General features: G+C 38.5%; 1 protein-coding gene across 1 annotated transcript; it reads right to left on the minus strand.

Moving 5' to 3' along the window:
- Positions 1–13,091: 13,091 nt before the first annotated feature.
- LOC113309175 lies at positions 13,092–16,176 on the minus strand. Its single transcript, XM_026557585.1, has 7 exons — positions 15,685–16,176; positions 15,482–15,599; positions 15,057–15,240; positions 14,304–14,452; positions 14,073–14,224; positions 13,548–13,665; positions 13,092–13,442 (listed from the first exon to the last, which is right to left on the minus strand). Exons 1-7 carry the CDS (start codon positions 15,804–15,806, stop codon positions 13,269–13,271), a joined length of 1,017 nt encoding a protein of 338 aa, XP_026413370.1. The 5' UTR covers positions 15,807–16,176; the 3' UTR covers positions 13,092–13,268.
- Between the last annotated feature and the right edge of the window lie 8,338 nt (positions 16,177–24,514).

The following is a 24,514-nucleotide window of genomic DNA, read 5'->3' on the forward strand; positions in this document are numbered from 1 at the left end:
TCCACTCCACCCAGTAACCCCTTGATATACAAACAAACAACAATATTTTCAAATCAAAAGGCGAAGATCATTTACCAAAAAAAAAAAAACATCCCACAAAGGGACACACAACCTAACCAGCTATCAACGCTCGGCAACGAGCAATGTCCGCGTCCAAAGCCTCCACCATCAAGCGGCCATCGTCACATTGCGCAGTAGCCAAACGAAGATCCTGATCAGCTTCGTTCACCAAATTAAGGATGTCATGAATAGCATTACTCTCAGCCCCGGCCACATGGGCGACTGAAAGGGTATCCTCATGATCGTTGTACTCCTTGCACCTTATCATAATGAATCAACCTGAGCGTCCACAATAGTCCCGCTTCCTCCTTCAGGATCAATAAAAGAGCCAACTCGTCCTCGAGATAAGAATAAGATACAAGTGTGGACGCAGCTGCCAAGGTCAGGGTATGTCCAAGAAGTGGTAAGCTTCCCTGATGAGAGATCTAAAGATGGCAATCTGAGATGGCGCGATCCATAGTAACTACCATCATCAGGGACTCCACGAACAATTGATCGGCCGCATCACGAGCACTAACAGCCTCATCCAACGACACTCGAACGGATGATTCCGCTCGCTGAGTAGTTTGGTACACCTCATGGTGTATCCTGAAATTCGCGCGTTTAGCATCTCTATTCACCTTTCTCTGGGCTCGAAGTTCTTCAATCTCGGCTTTTACGAGCAGAAGTCGTTTCAACTCGTCCCGCTTAAACGTTTCCGAGACTAACATGATAATAGGTGCCAAGGCTAAGATATACCCATGAAGAGAATTGGCCGTGCTGGAGATTTGTTGATCAAAAAAAAAGGGGGATAGAGATGAATATGATGGCTTAAACTAAGAAACAATAACTTCATACGAAGACATATATATATAAGGCCGGCGTGGATTACCATGTAATTAATCACCACCACCCCGTCTTTTTCTGCATGACTAAACACGTGTCGACTCATATTAAGGAAAGGTGGCAACCCCAATATACACCGGGTGTAAACACCGGGGATTCGAGAACTAAAGCTCACAGCCAGCAGGACAAAACTCACAAGGTCAAAAACAAGCGATTAACTAAAAAAGAACAATCCAATATAAACAATGGAGGGGGGAAACATGAGAATCGAGAAAGAAAAGGATTCAGAAGGAAAATGCGTAAGAAGAACAATAAACAAGGAAAACTAAAAAACAAAAAGAAAACAAACAAACAATGCGTAGTTCAACTGTCCGTCAACGCGCGACAATGAGAAATGTCTGAATTCACGGCTGTCGTCATGAGCCTACCCTCATCACATTGGATATCGGCTCGAGACAGTCCCCAATCGGCATCACTCAAATAGTTTATGGATATCTCGAATGATCTTCCCCTTGGCCTTCGCCCCGCGAGCTAATGCAAGAGTGCTCTCATGCTCATCACGATCCCGACGTGCCACGTTCTGACGAGTTTGTCTGAAATCACGTAACACGCCTATCTCTTCCCGCAACATCAATAAACGTGCAAAGTTCATCCCTGAGATAAGACGGATTCACAACCGCATAAACATCAGCCAAAGACAGAGTATGCCCGAGGAGGCGTGGAGCCGCATGACCAGAAATGTGCGAGCGGCAGTCAGCAATGGCATACCCGATGGTTGCTTTCATTGTCAGAGATTCAGTAAGTAACAAGGAGGCAGTATTACGCGCTGTAACAACATCATCCAAGGCATGTTGGAGTGTGGATGTTAATCGTCTAGTTTCAATAGCGGCCTAGCGCGCCTCAAGGCACTCGCAAGCCGAGTGAGCGTAGAAGCCCTACTAGCCGACCTATGGCTACAAAGCACCTCGATCTCAGCCTCCACTAGCAGCAGGCATGCTAATTCCAAATCTTTGAAAATCGAGACTAACGCAGAAACTGGTGATAAAGTTAATACGTACCCGTGAAGATTGTGAGCCATCTGCGTGAATCGCCAGACAACAAATACGAAGAAGAAAAGACTGATATTGATTAGTTTGTAAGTTTGGTGTTGCTATATAAAGAAGGAAATGCCATAAATTCTCTGATAACCGTACTACCCTCAACGATACGAGGTACCTAGAATATATATATATATATATATATATATATATAATAATAATAATAATAATAATAATAATAATAATATTGCAGGAGGTCCCAGGTTCGATCCCCCAATAACGTAATATTGCAGAAATTAACATGCACGGTAGAGTTAGCTTTCCCCCCTTGTGACACAATCTCAGCCCCCCCTCCCGCTTCCTTTTGGCTAGGTTATCCATGAGGCTCGCTGGTAGGTTAGCACGACAACCTGTTCAATTCATGTAGTAGTACGTTGTTGGAGCTTATCTTGTTAGGCTTCCAACTAGTTAATGTTGTTGCGCTAAAACCCTGCGGAAGCGATTTGCACAGTTACAAACGGTACTCCAAATATTGCTAAGAACACAAACTAAAGAAGAAAAGAGACGAGAATTTAACGAGGTTGAATCCTCGGGAAAAGAAGTGATTTATATATTATCTCAAGGGAGAATACAATAAACCCTAAGAGAGAAAGAAGAAATTTTGGTGTGTATTTTGCTTTCTCTAATAGCCTATTTATACTAGTTAGCTAGGGAAATATTGCTTAACCTCCAAGTGACCGACTCCAATTGAGGATCCTACAAACTAGGACTTCCTTAGCCGACTCAAATTGAATTCCTACAAACTAGGACTCAATGACCGACTATACCCAATGACCGACTGTTTTTGGTTATCCCAAAATCTTCTCCACCGACCAAGCTTAGGCACACGGTTTTGAGAGTTCCACACAATTTGGAATGTCCTCATACACCGTGTCCTATAAACCAGCTAGCATCCAACAATTCTCCACCTCGGATCATGCATTCATGCATGAGACGATCAATATATGAAATCTTCTTCGTCTTCCAACGTCGATTGCACCATAGGCTTCCTACGTATCCTCTGCAAGGAATCAAACCAACCGTAGTTCACTCAATGGCCTTACTATAAGGTCTCCACCAGGTTCCTAAGAACCTCTACCCCAAATGGTTTCACCAAACCGGAAGAATGTGGATCAATTTCGAGCAATGACGAAACTTGACCCCAGATACTACTTTAGTTAATATATCAGCTGGATTGTCTTTGGTATCTATCTTCACAAGTAGAATGTCTTCTTCTTCAAGAATTTCTCTAACAAAGTGAAATCGAACATCTATATGTTTGGTTCTGGCATGATGCACTTGATTCTTAGCCAAATAAATTGCACTAAGACTATCACAATGCACAGGCAGCTGTTCTTGCACAACACCCAAGTCATCAAGCAAACCTTGTAACCATATAGCCTCTTTGAATGCCTTTGTCACTGCCATATACTCCTCTTCAGTAGTTGAGAGCTCCACAATAGACTGCAAAATCGATCTCCAACAAACTGGTGCTCCAACCAAGGTAAATACATACCCTGTAGTTAAACGCCTCTTGTCCAAATCACCAGCATAGTCAGAATCCACATAACCAACACACAGCTGATTGTTCTCATCTTCCTTCACAAACTCCAATCCAACATCAATAGTACCATAAAGATACCTCAAAATCCATTTCACAGCTTACTAATGTCCTTTATCAGGATTATGCATATAACGGATGATCATACTTACAACATGTGAAATGTCTGGCCTCGTACATACCATCGCATACATCAAGCTACCAACAACACTAGCATATGGGACTTGGGCCATATACTCACGCTCTTCTTCACTAGTAGGAGACATATCAGAACTCAACTTAAAATGAGGACCAAGGGGAGTACTTACAGATTTAGTTCCTTCGCAAATACCAAATTTCTGTAACACTTTCTTCAAGTATGCCTTTTGAGACAAACAAACTTTACCCTTCTCTCTGTCACGTTGAATCTCCATACCAAGAATCTTCTTAGCTTCTCCTAGATCTTTCATCTCGAACTCAGTTGACAATTTCTTTCTTCAAATTATCAATCTCTTTCTTGTTATTCGATGCTATCAGCATATCATCGACATACAAGAGCAAATATATGAAAGACCCATCACGTATCTTCTTGAAGTATACACAATGGTCATAGTGACTTCTTGTGTATGTCTGGCCAATCATAAACTGATCAAATCGCTTGTACCACTGTCTTGGAGACTGCTTCAGCCCATACAACGATTTTTTCAGCTTGCATACACAATCTTCTTTTCCTGCAACTTTGAACCCACTCGGCTGAGTCATATAGATCTCTTTTTCTAGATCACCATGTAAGAACGTCGTCTTGACATCTAGCTGAACTAGGTTTAAATCATATTGTGCCACCAAGGCCAACAAAATTCGGATTGATGAGTGTTTCATAACTGGAGAGAACACCTCATTGTAGTCAATCCCTTCTCTTTGAGCATAACCTTTTGCAACTAACCTTGCCTTGTAGCGTACTTGATTCACTTGAGATCCTTCTTTCTTAGCATATACCCATTTTCACCCAATGGCCTTCTTACCGTTCGGAAGATTCGTAAGAACCCATGTGTCATTCTTGTAAAGAGACTCCATCTCATACTGCATAGCAGCTTCCCATTCTTGACGATCTACACTGTGTATGGCTTCAAAATAGGTATTAGGAATGCCTTCTTCAATAACTGGTAATGCATAAGCTATAAAAGCATCCATCCAACCAGGTTTCCTGGTTTGTCTTCTTGGTTTTATGGTTGCTATGGTCTCAGTGACTGTATCTTCTGTATCTTCCACTGCTTCATGTTCCTCTTCATTCAGATCGTCACTATCATTTGGAACTTCAGTATTTACCTCCCTTGAAGACTCCACGCCTTCGGAAGTAGTCGTAACAGAAACAAACTTAGCTGGATTTAGTGGAGTTGCATCAATCTCCACCTGCTGCAAAGGCTCACTAGTACTGGTGCTTCTATTCTCCACCTGCCGAGAACCCCAAGACTTCACCATAGACGCTTCATCAAATGTAACGTCTCTACTCATGACTATCTTCTTCTCTACTGGATTCCAAATTTTGAACCCTTTAACTCCTTTCTTCACACCCATAAAAAACCCTTTAACATCACGGCTATCAAGCTTGTTTTCACTAACATGATACCACGCAGGGCAACCAAAGATATGAATTGAGTCATAGTCATAAGCCGGTTTACCATACCACTTATCCATCGGAGTTTTACTTTCTGACGCAGCTGATGGCAACCTATTAATGAGGAAGCACGCATATGTAACTGCCTCAGCCCAAAACGCTTTACCTAATCCAGCATTAGATAAGATACACCGTACCTTCTCCAGCAAAGTACGATTCATGCGTTCAGCTACCCCATTTTGTTGCGGTGTCTTCTTAACTGTGAAGTGCCTCTGTATTCCCTCATCCTGACATACTTGCAAGAATGGATCACTTTTGTACTCTCCACCATTGTCCGAACGTAGTAACTTGATCTTTCTGCCAGTTTGAGTCTCAGTTGCCTTTTTCCACCTCACAAAGACTTCTAGGACTTCATCCTTATGCCTCATGGTGTACACCCATACGCGCCTAGAATAGTTATCAATGAACGACACGAACCAATGCCAATGATGCATTCTTGGAGGGACCCCAAACATCTGAGTGAACATAATCAAGAACTCCACTAGTGTTGTGGATTGCTGTGCCAAAGCTTGTTCTTGTTTTCTTGCCTTTCACACAATGTTCACAAAACTCTAATTTGCAGGCAATAGCTCCTTTCAATAAATCTTGACGAGTTAAAGAATGTAACGACTTATCACCTGGATGTGCAAGCCGCATATGCCATAACTTCGTGGTCTCCATAGCTGCAGTCTCGATGTGTTCAGAAATAGACACATCTCCCGTTATTGTACTCCCAGTTAAGTAGTACAAGTTATGATCCCTTGTGCCCTTCATGATTACCAACAATCCAGAGATTACCTTTAGAATGCCATTTTCAGCGACTAACTTGTAGCCCTTAGCTTCCAAAGTTCCAAGCGAAATCAGATTCTTCTTCACAGCAGGTACAAACCTTACTTCCTTCAGCTCCCGAACCATACCATCGTGCATCTTGATTCGAATTACTACCAATCCCAATCACCCTGCAGGTGTGATTATTTCCCATACACACTTCTCCATCAAACTCTTCAAAGCTTGAGAACCAGTCCCGATGAGGACAAATATGATAAGTAGCACCAGAATCTAATACCCACGTACCGTCAGTTACGATAAAAGTTGATGCTCTCATAGTCAGCGAGAAATCTGAAGCTTCGTCTGAATCTTCACTTTCCTTAGCAATGTTCACCTAGGTCTTGTTGTTATCTCTTTCTCTGTCTTTACGCTTGTTACTATCCTTAGTCCAATGTCCAAAGTCATGACACCATGCACATTCATCCTTCTGCAGACGCGCTCTTGACTTTGAACTCCCTTTCCATTTGCCACGATCACCATTCTTCTTTCTCCTGTCTGTTGAACGACCTCTTGCAAGAAGCAAGTCACTGTTAGCTTCACTTGACAGGTCTTCACGGTTCATCTTCCTGAACTCCTCACTAGGCAATGCTGTAGCGACCTCGGAGTATGTCATCTTATCCTTTCCGTGCATTAAAGCCTTAATCACGGGTTTATACCTTTCAGGAAGAGAGTTTATCAGACACAAAGCTTGTTCCTCGTCGTTGATCTTCTCATCATAGTTAACTAACTCAGCAAGAAGTTTATTATATGAATCCAGGTGCTCTGTTAAAGTTGCACCTTTCTTCATGTTATAGCGATACAAATTCCTCTTAAGATTTATCTTATTTGCCACGTTCTTCACAAGGTACTCCTTCTCCAGCTTTTCCCAGAGATCCTTAGTTGAAGTCTCATGCTAATAATTAACTCTTACTGTTGTTGCTAAACATCCTCGAATCGAACCCAGACATAATTTATTCATCTTGTTCCACTGCTTGTCAGACATCTCAGCCGGCCGACCTTTTAGAGCTTCCTCTAGGTCAAGATGGACAAGAGCATCCATTATGCCTGTTTTCCATAAACCAAAGTTATTGGTTCCGGTGAACTTTCCAACTTTCAGTTGTGATCTATGAGAATGCAGTATTTCTTCTTTTGTTTCTTTATATTTATTTTGGGACTCTGAATGTTCTCCTAAAGGATCATTCGGATCAACTAGATCTTTCCCATCAACCATTGTTCACAAACAACCAAATATAGATAAAAAAAACTAAGCTTTGAGATCAGAATTACCTCAAACAACTTCAGAAAAATACCCCCGCTGCAATATTACGAATACCCAAAATTCCAAGAACCTAACCCGAGCTCTTGATGCCTATTGTTACGCTAAAACCCTGCGGAAGCGATTTGCACAGCTGCAAACAGTACTCCAAATATTGCTAAGAACACAAACTAAAGAAGAAAAGAGACGAGAATTTAACGAGGTTGAATCCTCGGAAAAGAAGTGATTTATATATTATCGCAAGGGAGAATACAATAAACCCTAAGAGAGAATGAAGAAATTTTGGTGCGTATTTTGCTTTCTCTAATAGCCTATTTATACTAGTTAGCTAGGGAAATATTGCTTAACCTCCAAGTGACCGACTCCAATTGAGTATCCTACAAACTAGGACTTCCTTAGCCGACTCAAATTGAATTCCTATAAACTAGGACTCAATGACCGACTATACCCAATGACCGGCTGTTTTTGGTTATCCCAAAATCTTCTCCACCGACCAAGCTTAGGCACACGGTTTTGAGAGTTCCACACAATTTGGAATGTCCTCATACACCGTGTCCTATAAACCAGCTAGCATCCAACAAATGTAATACTCTTTATCAAATAATTAAGAAGGTTAATTAATAATAATAATAATAATAATACTTTTTATCAAATAATTAAGAACGGGCCCCTAACTCAGCTGGTCATCCCCGTTCCTCAAAGTTTCATGCGCTCCAGGAGGTCCCAGGCTCGAGCCCCCAATGACGTAATACTGCAGGAATTAACATGGACGGTAGAGTTAGCTTTCCCCCCTTGTGACACAATCTCATCCCAATGACACGAACCAATGCCAATGATGCATTCTTGGAGGGACCCCAAACATCTGAGTGAACATAATCAAGAACTCCACTAGTGTTGTGGATTGCTGTGCCAAAGCTTGTTCTTGTTTTCTTGCCTTTCACACAATGTTCACAAAACTCTAATTTGCAGGCAATAGCTCCTTTCAATAAATCTTGACGAGTTAAAGAATGTAACGACTTATCACCTGGATGTGCAAGCCGCATATGCCATAACTTCGTGGTCTCCATAGCTGCAGTCTCGATGTGTTCAGAAATAGACACATCTCCCGTTATTGTACTCCCAGTTAAGTAGTACAAGTTATGATCCCTTGTGCCCTTCATGATTACCAACAATCCAGAGATTACCTTTAGAATGCCATTTTCAGCGACTAACTTGTAGCCCTTAGCTTCCAAAGTTCCAAGCGAAATCAGATTCTTCTTCACAGCAGGTACAAACCTTACTTCCTTCAGCTCCCGAACCATACCATCGTGCATCTTGATTCGAATTACTACCAATCCCAATCACCCTGCAGGTGTGATTATTTCCCATACACACTTCTCCATCAAACTCTTCAAAGCTTGAGAACCAGTCCCGATGAGGACAAAAATGATAAGTAGCACCAGAATCTAATACCCACGTACCGTCAGTTACGATAAAAGTTGATGCTCTCATAGTCAGCGAGAAATCTGAAGCTTCGTCTGAATCTTCACTTTCCTTAGCAATGTTCACCTAGGTCTTGTTGTTATCTCTTTCTCTGTCTTTACGCTTGTTACTATCCTTAGTCCAATGTCCAAAGTCATGACACCATGCACATTCATCCTTCTGCAGACGCGCTCTTGACTTTGAACGCCCTTTCCATTTGCCACGATCACCATTCTTCTTTCTCCTGTCTGTTGAACGACCTCTTGCAAGAAGCAAGTCACTGTTAGCTTCACTTGACAGGTCTTCACGGTTCATCTTCCTGAACTCCTCACTAGGCAATGCTGTAGCGACCTCGGAGTATGTCATCTTATCCTTTCCGTGCATTAAAGCCTTAATCACGGGTTTATACCTTTCAGGAAGAGAGTTTATCAGACACAAAGCTTGTTCCTCGTCGTTGATCTTCTCATCATAGTTAACTAACTCAGCAAGAAGTTTATTATATGAATCCAGGTGCTCTGTTAAAGTTGCACCTTTCTTCATGTTATAGCGATACAAATTCCTCTTAAGATTTATCTTATTTGCCACGTTCTTCACAAGGTACTCCTTCTCCAGCTTTTCCCAGAGATCCTTAGCTGAAGTCTCATGCTAATAATTAACTCTTACTGTTGTTGCTAAACATCCTCGAATCGAACCCAGACATAATTTATTCATCTTGTTCCACTGCTTGTCAGACATCTCAGCCGGCCGACCTTTTAGAGCTTCCTCTAGTCAAGATGGACAAGCATCCATTATGCCTGTTTTCCATAAACCAAAGTTATTGGTTCCGGTGAACTTTCCAACTTTCAGTTGTGATCTATGAGAATGCAGTATTTCTTCTTTTGTTTCTTTATATTTATTTGGGGACTCTGAATGTTCTCCTAAAGGATCATTCGGATCAACTAGATCTTTCCCATCAACCATTGTTCACAAACAACCAAATATAGATAAAAAAAACTAAGCTTTGAGATCAGAATTACCTCAAACAACTTCAGAAAAATACCCCCGCTGCAATATTACGAATACCCAAAATTCCAAGAACCTAACCCGAGCTCTTGATGCCTATTGTTACGCTAAAACCCTGCGGAAGCGATTTGCACAGCTGCAAACAGTACTCCAAATATTGCTAAACACAAACTAAAGAAGAAAGAGACGAGAATTTAACGAGGTTGAATCCTCGGAAAAGAAGTGATTTATATATTATCGCAAGGGAGAATACAATAAACCCTAAGAGAGAATGAAGAAATTTTGGTGCATATTTTGCTTTCTCTAATAGCCTATTTATACTAGTTAGCTAGGGAAATATTGCTTAACCTCCAAGTGACCGACTCCAATTGAGTATCCTACAAACTAGGACTTCCTTAGCCGACTCAAATTGAATTCCTATAAACTAGGACTCAATGACCGACTATACCCAATGACCGGCTGTTTTTGGTTATCCCAAAATCTTCTCCACCGACCAAGCTTAGGCACACGGTTTTGAGAGTTCCACACAATTTGGAATGTCCTCATACACCGTGTCCTATAAACCAGCTAGCATCCAACAAATGTAATACTCTTTATCAAATAATTAAGAAGGTTAATTAATAATAATAATAATAATAATACTTTTTATCAAATAATTAAGAACGGGCCCCTAACTCAGCTGGTCATCCCCGTTCCTCAAAGTTTCATGCGCTCCAGGAGGTCCCAGGCTCGAGCCCCCAATGACGTAATACTGCAGGAATTAACATGGACGGTAGAGTTAGCTTGCCCCCCTTGTGACACAATCTCAGCCCCCCCCCCCCCCCCCCCCCCCCTTGGCTAGGTTACCCATGAGGCTCGCTGGTAGGTTAGCACGGCAATCTGTTCAATTTATGTAGTAGTGTGTTGTTGGAGCTTAGCTTGTTAGGCTTCCAACCAGTTAATGTAATACTCTTTATCCAATATAGTTTAAAAATAATAATAATAATAATAATAATAATAACGATAAATAAATAATGTAATGCATGAAAAGAGTTGGCTATTGGATCGTCGTCGGACGATCCAATAGCCAGGAGACTAATGTTGATACATGAAAAATAACACCCCTTAGTGGGTTGGGGATGCCCCAAAAGAGTGGAGATAAGAATTGAGTCAAAGGATAAGGACTTGGGCACTAAACCCAAGCCCACATAAAAGATACCCATAAAGGACGGAAGGACAAAGGAGAAATTAACAAAGAAGAAAGAGGTTATGTTAAGGAATGACATTATTGGTAATTAAGAAGGTTTAGGACATGTGGCATGATGTCATAAAAAGAAGGGTTTTTAGAAAAGCCTATATAAGGAAGGACAAGGTACAATGGAAAGGGAACTCTCTCTCTTACTATTATTGCTATTATGAGGTCATGTGCAATAGATAGGACGGGTAGGACTTAAACCGAAATTGGGTATTAACACATATCTACTTGGAGCCGAAGACCGACGAATTCCTTTAGGCATACAGCTCCCAAAATCGGGCTTGTTACCTCCTTTCTCATCGTAAGTGTTAAATTTCTGTTTTTCCAGATTATTATATTCGGTCACAATTGCCACTACCGGATTTTCAAGGATTGTGACTTCCAGGGTGTTTTTCAAGATGGGAGCCGGTCTTGCTGCTTCCACTAGCAATACCTTACCCAGGGTGGGGGATATCTTTGGGCGATGCATTGATGATATCTCTATGGGGGATAACAGTAGAACGAAGATGAGGACAGAAGTGTAGATGATTGTAACCTTAGACATGATTGTAACCTTATCCAAGTTTTTAGTTTCTGTTACGTTTTTAAGTCTGATGGAAACCAACCTATATAGAGTGCAGTTCATGATTTTGGGGACGGTTTGAGAAGACTTAAATGGGCTCGTGAGTAGTAAGTTGCAGAGTACTACTACTGTCTCAGATATTATGCATCATCCAGCTAATGGATATGCTGGCAAAGCAGAGATGAGAGTTATTAAGTTTGACGCATGAATTGAATAGTATCATCATCACTTAGCTGTTGTACATGCATTGGAGGGGATGCGATCTAATAATATACATACACTTTTGAAAATGAGCGGCAATTGGGTTGGAATGAACGCTGCGACTCTTAACTCTACGTACCGCATTTGATTAACAGCAGCCGTTATAGACTAACACCAACATAGTTAGATACAATTGTGTGAATACACTACAAAATCGTATACTCAGATTCATTGTTTTTTTGTGTCTTAATTTTTTTTTGTTTGTTTGTTTGTTTCAGATGCCCTCTCCAATTTTGAGATAATGTTTCTTACAATTTTTGATCCTTTTAGCGGTAAGGTTAAAATGAGTTTTTATTGTTTTCCATTATTTCTTCGTTTAATGCATTTTTCTTTTTGATGCAAAGCAAATTATACTAAAATAAGTGGTTGCATTGGCAAATTCCTTCAGTAACTTTTCCGGAAGAATTTGGAATAGTTAGCATGTCACTGCTTGTTATTAGTAAAACGGATGTTAATATAATCAGTAAAAGAAGAAATACTGGGTTTTGGTCTCACAATTTATGTTAGGCTTGTTGTAGATGGATGGAATGTACTACCGTTGGAAGCGTCCGACTCTAAGATGGCATTTGCGGGATCCAGGGGAATGAAATGAAGAAATCAATTTGGTTAATGTAATTAATAAAAAATTAATCATTTTTTTCTATGTCACACTTAATTAAGCGTTAATCAATTATCAACAAACGAGTATAAGTCATAAACTTTGATTACACTTTAAAGAAGCATAATTAAGCAACCTTTAATCAGTTCTGGTTTCGGTTCTTAGGGTATCCGAGCCAAGCCAGTTTCAAGAACAATAATTAATGTTTTGATCAAGTTGCTGAGCTTCACCCATAATCCTATCAAGCTGATCTTCACTAACAGTTGTTGGACCGAGACAAGAGAGAGGAGAGCACAAGCGCGGAAGCAATAATCGTCTGCATTGATAATCAATTCGGTGTACAAATTCTCATGGCTCAACAACCTATTTATAGTTTAACAAACTTGACGACCACTCAAAATACTTTTCTAACATAAACCAAACTCTAAATAAAGAATTCTTCCTAATATAAACCAAACTATAAAATAGAACTCTTCTAGAACTCTCTGGAACCAAAACACTTGTTTCTCAAGATACCTCGACTTCCAAATATAGTCTTGATTTATTAATTCCAACAACAGTAGATCGAAGCTCTACAGAAACTGGTTTTGAACCAATATTCAATGCAGAAGGAGCAGGAGAAGAAGAATCTGTGCTAGAAGTATAATTTGAACTCAGTGTCTGGAGCGGGCCTGGTTTTGATGGATAAGAGACACGTCCAGTCTCCAGTGGGGGTCTCCGCCAGAAATCTCTACGAGTCTGTAAACCCTTTATTTTCAAGGATAGAAATTTCTTACATTTTGGAGTATACAAGGCTGGTAATAGAAACATTAAGTTGTTATCCATGTAAAAGTAGAGGAAGTGCATCCTCAATGTAAAATCTTATTTGGTTCACTAAAACACACAATGATATGGTGACAATCTTAAGTAAGTTTAATAGGTGACTTTAACCGTATTTGTTTTTGTCATAATAGCGCCTGCTAAACTGTACAATGAGGTAATAAGTGGCGAAAAGCAATACACCAGGCCTGCACATATAGCAATTAAACCATGAACTCCAAGAATATATCTCCACATCATGTCAGCTCCTACAAATTCTGTAAACCTCTGCAAGAAGAAAAATAAACACAGTTTGAGCCCCGCTATAATAGGAAGGAGCAAGTAGCTGTGAAAACACTTCTACGAGATACTGCAGTAAGAGAAAGGTCATACCTCCATCAACCTCAAGTAAAAATCAATGCCTACAATTTTTTTATTCAATTCAAATTGATCCTTTAGATACTCCAACATCCGGGAGTAGTTGCCATCTTCCATAGAAGCAACTTCTGATCTGAAAATGTCGAAAATCAAATAACCTCAGCAATAATTACTCAACTTATTTTTCATAGAAAAATAAAAAGGACTTTTACAAGGAAAGATCTGCTATCTACAACGCAGGTAGCTACGCAAAGAAATAAAGAAAAACCTCCTGCACACAAATCAGCGCAGGTGGGACTGAACCCCAAATCTCTTGGTACAACCACCAAGTGTCTGACCCTATTTGTGCGTCAAGGATTTGGAAACAGAGTTACGAGCCCAAAGCGATGAATAAATATGTGAAGTCACATTGATATTTGGTTATTGCTATAATATGACTGGTACAATACTAGAGATTGTTTAATATATGGAACGATTTCAATCCCAACAGTAATACCAGGTAAAGGTTTGTCAATACTGGGAGTTGAAATATCAATATACCTCTCAAAAAGCCCAAGCTTAACAACAAGTTCAACAAGAGTAGAATTTGCTCTCCCAACTAGTTGATACATTCTTTTTTTCCGCATTATACGAGACCTAATTGTCCTCCTTGCGCGAGGTAATTCTGCAAATGCTGCAATTACTCCATCAACCTGAAACCCAAACCGGGTGATAAAACAATATATCCTGATCAAAGGAAAAGAAAAGGCATTTGCAAATTTAAATAAGTACCTTGCGAAAGTAGTAATCGAGAGCTATACTTTGACCAAGAACACTACTAATAGCACGAATCCCCTGCATATCCAAACGCTGCAACATGACATAACCTCGACCACCTTGCATCCACATGGGCAAACTCGATTTTTCTCTCACTTCATATTCTACAGTTTTAAAATAGTGAAACATCAGGTTTCCAATAAATAACAATGGAGAAGGAGCAACTAAAGCAAATGAATTTTTATTGAACCAATATTTAAAGGACACGTTGGCAAAGGATAAATATTAAGAGATATATTCTTGCTAAACCACAAGCCTAAAAGAACAAGGTTCATCAAAACCTTGATGAAAATATAATGACAAGGATGTAGACATTTGAATGTGTGGATAAACCATAGTTCCACCTTCTAATTCATGCATAAAATTTTAACTCCAAACAGTTAGGTGACGAAAGCACACCAGTTTATATGCATTTGCAACCATTGGCTTCACTTTCTATGCCTACGTTCTAAGAGTATGAAAGTTCCACACCTTACGTCACCAAATTAAAAGAACAAACATAGGACTATTTGATCAACAGTTTCATGCCGATAACCAAAAAAAAAAACAAAAAAGGTTTCATAGTTTTTCCAACTGATGCTTGAGAGTAATCACATCTTTTTAACCAATTATTGGACGAGGGTTCCTCTGTATGCCAGCGCTAGAAGGCAAAAGTTTTAGATAGTAAAATTTGAAGTTAGTTGGACTTGGAACTTAATTATATCTTACTAATGTGGTAATTCTGAAAAGACGCCCCATCCTTGCCCATTTCCGCTAACCCTGAGGCATGTCTTTCGACAATCTTCAGATGCCCATCAACTTCGCCGTCAAGCATATTAAACACTACAGTGGATCCATACGGGAAAACCACCATGTAAGAGTGACTACTCCCACTTAAATTAGCCTCTGAATCCTGAAATAACAATTAAACTTAGTACAATGAAACCCTTGCACTTAAACAAGTAAGCTGGTATTGTTTGGGTTCGTTGTCAGTAGTTAAAGAGCCACATTGCAACAAAATTGATCATGAGACGAGCATGTTTATAATGGAGTATATGTAGATGTACTGAAATGTTCTTTTACTTTAAGCAAATAATCCTGCATAGCAAAAACTACAAGATGAGAATAATGAATTAAACTTTATATGAACTCACTCGAGAAGGAGTTTGAGAGCTCCCATTGCCGAATTTGAGAACAGCATAATTGATCTCTCCAGATGTATGATGGATCAAATTGTCTTGATTCTCAGCAATTAATCCTTTTAAATCAATCCTGTAAACCACTCAAATAAATAAGCGAAAGCAATTAGGGATTGGGGATGACCGCAAAATTATAAAAATTTAAATAAACCCCAAACCTGTTGAACTTGTAATAAGCCCTGACTGGAATTGATACCCAAAGATCGTCTTTTACTCTGCTCAGTGTGCTGTCAGTGACCTCCTTTGATGAAGGGATTTTTTGATTAACTACAGTTTCCATGTGAGGGGGAGAACTAGAGCAAAAATTACGAGGGTTAGAATTGAAGCTTAAATTAATAACTCTGGTATGAGAAAACAACAAATTCTGTTTGGGAGTTAGGTTTCTGGAGAAATTGAGAACTGGGGCTAAAAAATTAGGGATTTTTAATGGGGCTTTTGTTATATCGAATAACTTTACTGGCGATGACTGAAGAAAATCAGAAGAAGACAGAATGGTGTTTAACAACTGCTTGTTGATTATACGCGAAAGCTTCGACAATGTTAAATTTCCCTGTAATCTGATCCAGTCAGTGATCAATATTTTCTCACAACCTTCTAAAAACAACTGAAAAGGAGGGTTCAAACTTCAAACTTCAAACTTCAAACTAAGTTCAGAGTTCGAACTTCGAAGTTAAAGTAAAGTTTACAATTATTCTTCCAAATCAAGAAACTTAACCATCTAGCGGGCCAAACAATTTTATTGACGCTCATGAATACCCAGGCCTGGTTTGTGCTACAAAGACACCTGGTTTGTGCTATAGCTGCTCATGGCTAAAACTATATTCACCCTTGAGCTCCGAGGGTTTGGCGAATTTGAGTCGACTCATTTGGAAAAATCGGTGAAGAAACTTTCATCTTTTCTTTGATCTTTCTTTGAATCTTCATGCTTAATATGCGTTTTTAAGCCTATTACAATCTGTTTGCGAATGTTTATGTTATTAGTTTGCTAGCATTCAATCATTATTAGTAGTTTTATCTCATTTTAGTTTCAAAATTATCTTTCTTATCTCAATCTCTTTTATTTGTTGGTATGGAAAACTAATCGGGTGATTTGAAGTACTTTAGTTGATCTCATTAATGCACCAGTTGTGGTCTTCAAGGGAGCAGTGGTGCATTTTTGGATTCACTTTTACTCATTTAGAACCTTAGTGTTCTTCATATCCAAGATATGGACATGTTCAACTCCATTAAAGGCTTTATTTCACTTCTCGCAGTGGTATTGTCAATTCTGATCTCTCACTGTATGATCCATGAAACAGTGTGTTTCACTACCATTGAATTCGTCAATCAATCATACTCTCATTCTCAACATCAAAATCAAGATCTGCAGTTGTTCAACACCCAAAGATCTAAGGGAATTTCTGGAAAAGTTATTATCAAAAAGGCGCAATATTGGGTTGTTCGAAATTTTGAATTTCACCTTCCTAAAGTAAAGGCTAATATTGTTCCGGATTTTCTAAAACATCATTACTTGAAAATCTTAACAAATAATCTTAAGTTTGGAAATTTTCTCCGTATCTCTGGAAACCATCAACCAAACCCTAATTATATTCTTCTTTATAAAGCTTGCTTAGCGAATAAGATTATACCTACAGAGTAATCCCTTTATTCTCAAGAAAAGTGCAGAGCTTTCTTATTCTCATAAATGTCTCAAAGCTCAAGACTACAAATGGATGCTCTCACAAAGCGTTTTCAAGAACTGGGTCAGATTCAAGTTAATCGTTCAAGAGGGGGTTTAATCTCTGATGAAGAAATAGATGTTGTTGCAGATAAGTGGTCAAACAACCTGATTGGCAAGATCATTTCTAAGGATGATATTGATTTCGAAAAAGTGCAAAGAGAAATCAACACCATGGGAAGGAATATGTTTGTTTTTAAATTCAAAACGGCTGAAGATGTTAACGATGTCTTAGAAAAAGTGCCATGGATCATTCATGAACATCTGGTGGTACAAAAGATTTATGATAACTCTATTCCGCTCGAATAATATGAGTCCACGCACCAAGTATTCTCTGTTATGTTCAAAGATCTCTCTCTTGAACATGTGGATGATGGCATTCTTGAAAAACTTTGTCAGGATATTAGAAGGAGGATAGCTCAAGAAGGAAGGAAAGGATACACTAAAAAAGGGAGAGTAGTTTCTGCAAAAATTGAAACGGATCGTAGTCAACCACTAAAAAGAAGAACCTGGTTACTCAATGCATCCAAAAAAAAATAAAATTGGATCAGATATCATTTTGAAAAGCAACCCAGGAAAATTTGTCTCGGGTGCTTTGTTATAGATGTGTGATGAACGGGCATGAAATATCTTTATTTTTGGCATGACTAATTCTGCATTTGCAGAATATTATGCCAAGCATGCTCACATGGTAGAAAAGATTCAGAATAGTTCGAGTGGAATTGAAGTTGTAAATGAGGCTGTTAGTGTGGACCATAATGGGCTAGATGGGTTAAATGAGGATGAGCTTGATCCGAGGAAGTATAAAAGAAGTAGAGACTCAAGATAAGAAGACAATTACGTTCTTCTCGAAATGAATTATCAAAACCCTAATCCCAACTTCAAAGGGATTTCCCAATTGATCATCAATGGTAGAGGAGGTCAACCAGAGATCGAGAATACTAGCCATGGAGGTTATGATTCGAACATCGAGGATGTTGAGAATGGAGTCAGTGATCCAAATATTATGGTACATCATCTCCCTTCTATTGAATCAAGCATAAGTACTACAAACCAAGTTCCTACTAAAACCATTTTTTTTATTTCAAACATCTTGTGTGCTCTCATCTGTTTATTTTCCCTAAATTTTTTTTCTTCTAAATCTCATGCTTGTCTGTGTAGAAAGTGTAATTTTAGGGTTATTAGTTTTCCAATTAAAACTCATAGTTTCCCCTTTAGTTTGATCAGTATCTGTCAGCATAATTTATCAACTCAATTCATCCTGATTCCTTCGAGATTTTTGTCACGTACCCTTTATGGGAGGAGAGTGCTCATATCCTATTAGTGTCAGTATCTAGTACAAGTTGTTGGTGGTAGTATTTAACTTAGGAATGGGTGTGTTTATTAATTGTAATGAGTGGGTTAGATGTAAATATCTGGTGGCATTGTAGCCGTTAGATCTAAGAGTGAGGGGTCTAGCTTTATAAGATGAAAGTCCTGTAATAGTGAGGGCAAACAAATTATTAATCTATTAGAACTTTTTTCTTCTTAGGCTGTGTTCTTTGAACTCAGAGGCTTGATTCTCACGAATCAAGAGAGGTTTAACCTCAAATATATCCATCCCCTCTTGTCATTGTATTCAGGTACATGACAATTGGTATCAGAGCACTTGTAGTGAATTCATTTGTAGTGATGTTGTTTACAAATGGTGACAGTTATCATGGTGGTGTTTGTTTCAATCTTTATTTTGTTTATACATGTTCATTATTTGATCGTGGTAAGAGGTATACTAGCTCTAGGGTAATGGCGACTTATAGTGGAAATTTTTTCTATGCACTTGTTTTCAAACTTGGATACCCATTAAGGTTGCTATGTGACAGCTCGACTACATTTCTGTTCATTAAAAGGGTTGAGTCTGGTGTTGTTTGCAAGCTCTGGGATGAATGGTTACCGTACAATACCGTTTTATGGTCCAGATTGATACTTCAATTGACAGGTAGCAATGAAGTTGGTACCGTGCTAGAGTTAATTGATCAACTACATCTCAGTAGATGGAGTTTTTGTGCTTCTCTAACCTTACAGTTGGGAGGTGGTTCACAAAAATCTTTGAAGGTTTGTGTTGCTGCACAACAGTATGATAGTGGATCGCAGATTATCTCAAATCAACCTACCTGTAAGTTTGTGTTTCTTGCTCTTAGTACCAGCAAGCCAGGTCATCAGTCTTTGCAGCAGGATTTCGGATTATGCTTGCTTAATATCAGGTTGTGGAGTATAGCACGTGGTGGCGTTTTCACTTGGTTTTTAAGGCTACCAGAAGAACCTAGCCCTCCAGTCTTTGTTAGTAAGGAATATTGTTCTCGCTGGGAAAAGTCTCTTGTAAAGGGGGTGAAAATCGCAGATGTAGTGCAGCCTCGTTCTAAGGTTGTTGAGAAGCTTATGGTGCCAGCTAATCTCAAGCAACACCTTAAATGGCAGTTACATGTGGTACCATTTCAGAACTACCCTTCATCAACAGATACAGTACATGGTCGAGAAATATTACAAGCAACTTTACCACCGCGAGAATCAAACAACTTTGCTAAGTTTTTGGAATTTTCAAGTTTGTTTGTGTTTGATAGGGGGAAATCTATAACCAACATTACACAATTGTTTTTTGTGTTAGGAGTTGAAGTACTTAAAGGCTCCACAGGGGAAGTCTTTATCTTTGAGGTTAAATGTTTACTCATGGTAAATAAAATTCTGAAGTTGATTCATGGGCCTGATGTTGATATTTTATAAAAGTATGACATGTGTACACTTGGTGGCATAGTGGCGGCTAGTCGACGTGTTAGTAAGAAGAACAGATACATACATTCTGGACTCCTCCGAAGGTTCCATATTTAAGTTACAGGCACTTAACAAGGTGGTTAATGATAACCAGTTCAGACCCAATCCCATCCTTGAGGAAAATGATGTTTTTCGAGGGGTCGGTAATGTCTCGTACCCTCTATGAGAGGAGAGTGCCCATATCCTGTTAGTGTCAGTATCTAGTACAAGTTGTTGGTGGTAGTATTTAACTTAGGAGTGGGTGTTTTTATTAATTGTAATGATTGGGTTAGATGTAAACATCTGGTGGCATTGTAGTCGTTGGATCTAAGAGTGAGGGGTCTAGCTTTATAAGCTGAAAGTCCTGTAATAGTGAGGGCAAGCAAATTATTAATCTATTAGAACTTTGTTCTTCTTAGGTTGTATTGTTTGAACTCAGAGGCGTGATTCTCACGAATCAAGAGAGGTTTAACCTCAAATCTATCCATCCCATATTGTCATCGTATTCAGGTACATGCCAATTTTCAATTGATTAGTTCTCAGTTTGTCTCATATTTTGCCCTTGTGGATATTCCTATTATTCATAATACTGGTGGTTGTTCTGTTGTGATAATTTTAATTAATCATTGTGTGTTGCAAACTTTCCATAAGAACAGTTCTGGTAAAAATCCTAAGCTTTATTTAGCTTGTTTTCATAACCTTATTATGATAATTTTGTCGTGGAACTGTCATGGTTTCTGCAACCCTAATACCAGAAATGTCGTATGGTATTTAATTAGATCTGAAAACTCAAATGTGATTTTTGTTTGTGAGACCAAAATAATGAGTCCAAAATGTATCAGAATCTTAGGAGATTTAATTACCCAAATACATGGTGTCACTCTTCTGCTGGTCTCTCTGGGGGTACATCACTTCTATAGTTTCCAACGTGACATGGTACAAAAAATTAATAAATGTCTTAATCTCCTATGATGCTAGCAGGCCTGAATTCCTGGTCATTTTCCTCTATATATGGTTCCATATACTTTAATAAGAGGAAAGATTAGTGGAACTACATTAAGGATATTGGTAATGGGATTAATCATCCTTGGATCCTCATGGATTATTTGAATATAACATTGCACATTCATGAGAGATCAACCAATATTAGGCCTTGCACTTCTAAGTTTCCTTTTATTTAAGAATCCACTTCTAACTATGATTAAATGATTTGGGTTTCTCTGATACATCTTATAATGATCTAACAAACAATCTGCTGATAATATCATTAGAGCTAGACTGGATAGGGTCATGGGTTATGGTTAATGGTTCAGCCATTATGGTAATGTTAAGGTATTCCATATAGATCCAATTGTTTTCTGATCACATCCCAATTGTTATAACACTACTCGGTCGAACTCGCAAGCGTTGCTATCTCAAGCTTGTTTGTCAAGTTTAGTTGTCAGAACTAAAAGTCTTGATTTCTTGTCTACTTATAGCTATGTCTCGGATTAGGATAGAATGTGTAGTTAAGTTTTATACTTCACGGCGTTCGTCGATTGAAAACGAAGAACTACTAAGGGGAGATTGTGGAACTTCATCAACAAAAGGTATGTGGAGACTTGAACTCGTCTGTCACTCACAAGTATATTATTTTCTATATCCTATTGAGACAAAAGTCTTATAGCTATATAGACTTTACATTATACACATTTGATATTTCGAGCTGAGTTTAACTCGCTTATATCTTTATCAAAATATGTGTTGGAAAGCTTTTTGCTTTAACCACTTTCATCATTATTCTTGACGAAAGTCAAAAGATGATCATGTGAAAATCACCTGGTAACATCTTATATGATTTGTGTGAGACAGTCATTTGATGTAAGCTCAGAATGTTTCATATTGATCATTCAATCACTTGAAAATTGCTTATAAGCTAATAATATGTGTGAGACAGCTATTGTCATCTTCTAAGAATGTTTCAATTATTGAGATGGGAGTTAAGAGATAAAAACCATGTCTGGATACATTACGGCTTATGTACTTAGTGTACGAACTGTTTTGAGGGAATTCAGGACCGGAAGTTTGCATAACCGTTCGCAAACTTATTCAACTGCTTAAGTCAGGGTACTTAAGTTTGCATACCCGTTCACAAACTGATTTAACTGTTGAAGTCCGAGAACCAATTTTGCGTACCAGTTCATAAACGGTTCCAACTGAGTTCGGTCCGGAGATAAAGTTTGCGTACCCGTTTGCAAACTGTTGGCTTGTGACCAATGTCCGGAACTTAAGTTCGCGTAGCCGTTTGCAAAGTTAAGTGGTTCAAGTTCTTAAATTGGATAAGTATGATTTCATACACATGAAAAAAATACATTTATAAATTAAGGAATGCAATCTTTGCAAACCGTGGCTAAAATTTTCATGAACTTATTCTTTTGAATCAACCCGATTTTGCTTAAATTATGTCTTGTATGCTTCTATGGGAATGTAAACAATTAAACAACTCTATGAGTAACACAATTAGATTCATTTGATTATCAATTGATCTAGAAGTGTTAAGATGAACAAGGTTAAGAGGAAAATGTTCATATGGCTAACTTCGGTTAACTGTTATTGAGCCAACTCAATATACACGTTTAGGTACGGTTACCCATATCTAAATAAATGTATATTTCATTTGTGTGTAACAAGCTAAAGACCATCTAACAGTGGAAAGATATTAGCTTGAATCTTAAATCAGGTTTCATCTAACGGTGAATATTGATTGCTTTGTTTTAAAGTTATCAAACCCTGATTTGAAGACTATATAAGTTGGAAAGCTAATCCCCACACCTTCTGTGTGATACTAGTTGAGACTAGATTCGATTCTCCTTTAACATAGGTTTTCCCTAAGACTATGAACGCCTGCCTGCATATTGCTTGATTCTCTTCTGTAGCTACACTAACTTCACTGAAATCACCTGCCAAGTTGAAGATTATAGTTCCAGTTACAGCATTTTGACATCTCAGACTTAAAAAAAAACGTGTAGAATATGATCAAATTAACAAGTAACATTTTTATAGCCCATCTTCTGACTCTGTACAGTGCACGATAAGACATTTACATGAATAAGAAACCAAACTCATGTAATCTTTTAGCTTACATATAAATTCTACACTTAATACAGCATTTAGCATTAAGTGTTGGAATTTCAGCTCAATTAACACTACACTTAAGGCCTAAACATTGTATGCTAAAATCAACCTGGTATTAGCATAATCAGCAACACAAGAAACCAGCACCATACATAGCACTACACTACATATGATTCATACTTAAAACAGGTTGTAGTACAAGGAAATAGAAACACACACAAGACACCTAACCTTTCATGACTTATTATCAACTTCTATTTCCTCATATTCCTTGATGGATGAAAACATATTTTCCTTATAAAACATATGAGGCGAGAAGTGAGTCCTAGTCATGCTTGCCACATGTCATTCCAACCTTTCATTATGAGCTGGAGGACACCTCATGGCTACATTGGACAGCTCATATGACATGTCAAACTAAAAGACATGTCATGCTTAAACTCAACCTTAACTAGCATCAAGGTTAAGCTAGTCTTAATACCATAAACATGCCTTAGTGCGGATTAAGACTAATCCAACTTAACATAGTATAAACAAGATTAGTTTAACCAACTGGAGATTTGTTGCGCAAAACACATAGATGCCAACATTAAGGGCAAATCGAAACTCTTCTAATGGTTTCCGACAACAAACTTGAAGCCATAATACAAGCATACAAGTTAAATATACTTGTTGACACCCAAAAAGTTTCAGGTTAGTGCACAATTTTTTATTTCGCTAGACAAATCAACAACGTGAAAACTTGTTTAAGAATTCACATAACATACTCATGCCACCAAATCCATAACTAGGAAGCACTACTAACATGCGGTTCTTTAATATTCAATGGACCTTGCTATACAATATACAGATTCCACATTTCAGGAACTTAACGGTGGCACTTCTTAGTGAACTTCTTCTTAGTGGCACTACTAACATGCGGTTCTTTATTAAACCCGAAGTTGAGGTAATTTGTTTCCTAACCAAGCCTTATAGATACCCTTTTTAGAGCACATGAAAAGAGAAGGAAAAAAGATATCATCATTATATTTTTCCCAGATACTCATGAAAGAAGGATGTTCCAGAATGCTATTTGAATATCATATTCAAAAGAACCTTGCATAGTTTCACTCACATATTGCTTCCCATGGCCATATGGTCATCGTTTTCGCGACCAAAAACCAAAGAAGCACTCCTGATTGTAAGACCTTGGAAACTAACCCGAACTTAAACCTTCAAAAACAATATACAGCATGATTTGAGAACGTCGATAATTACCGCATATGTCCTTCAGTTCTGCAGTAGGTCTTGGAATTTCAGCTGACCTTTGGAGTACCTCCATTAATTCAGAAACCTCTAGCTCATACCTTTTAGCAAACTTGTCAAATAAAGAC

Source organism: Papaver somniferum, chromosome 9 (assembly GCF_003573695.1).
Source record: "Papaver somniferum cultivar HN1 chromosome 9, ASM357369v1, whole genome shotgun sequence".
Lineage (NCBI taxonomy): Eukaryota > Viridiplantae > Streptophyta > Magnoliopsida > Ranunculales > Papaveraceae > Papaver > Papaver somniferum.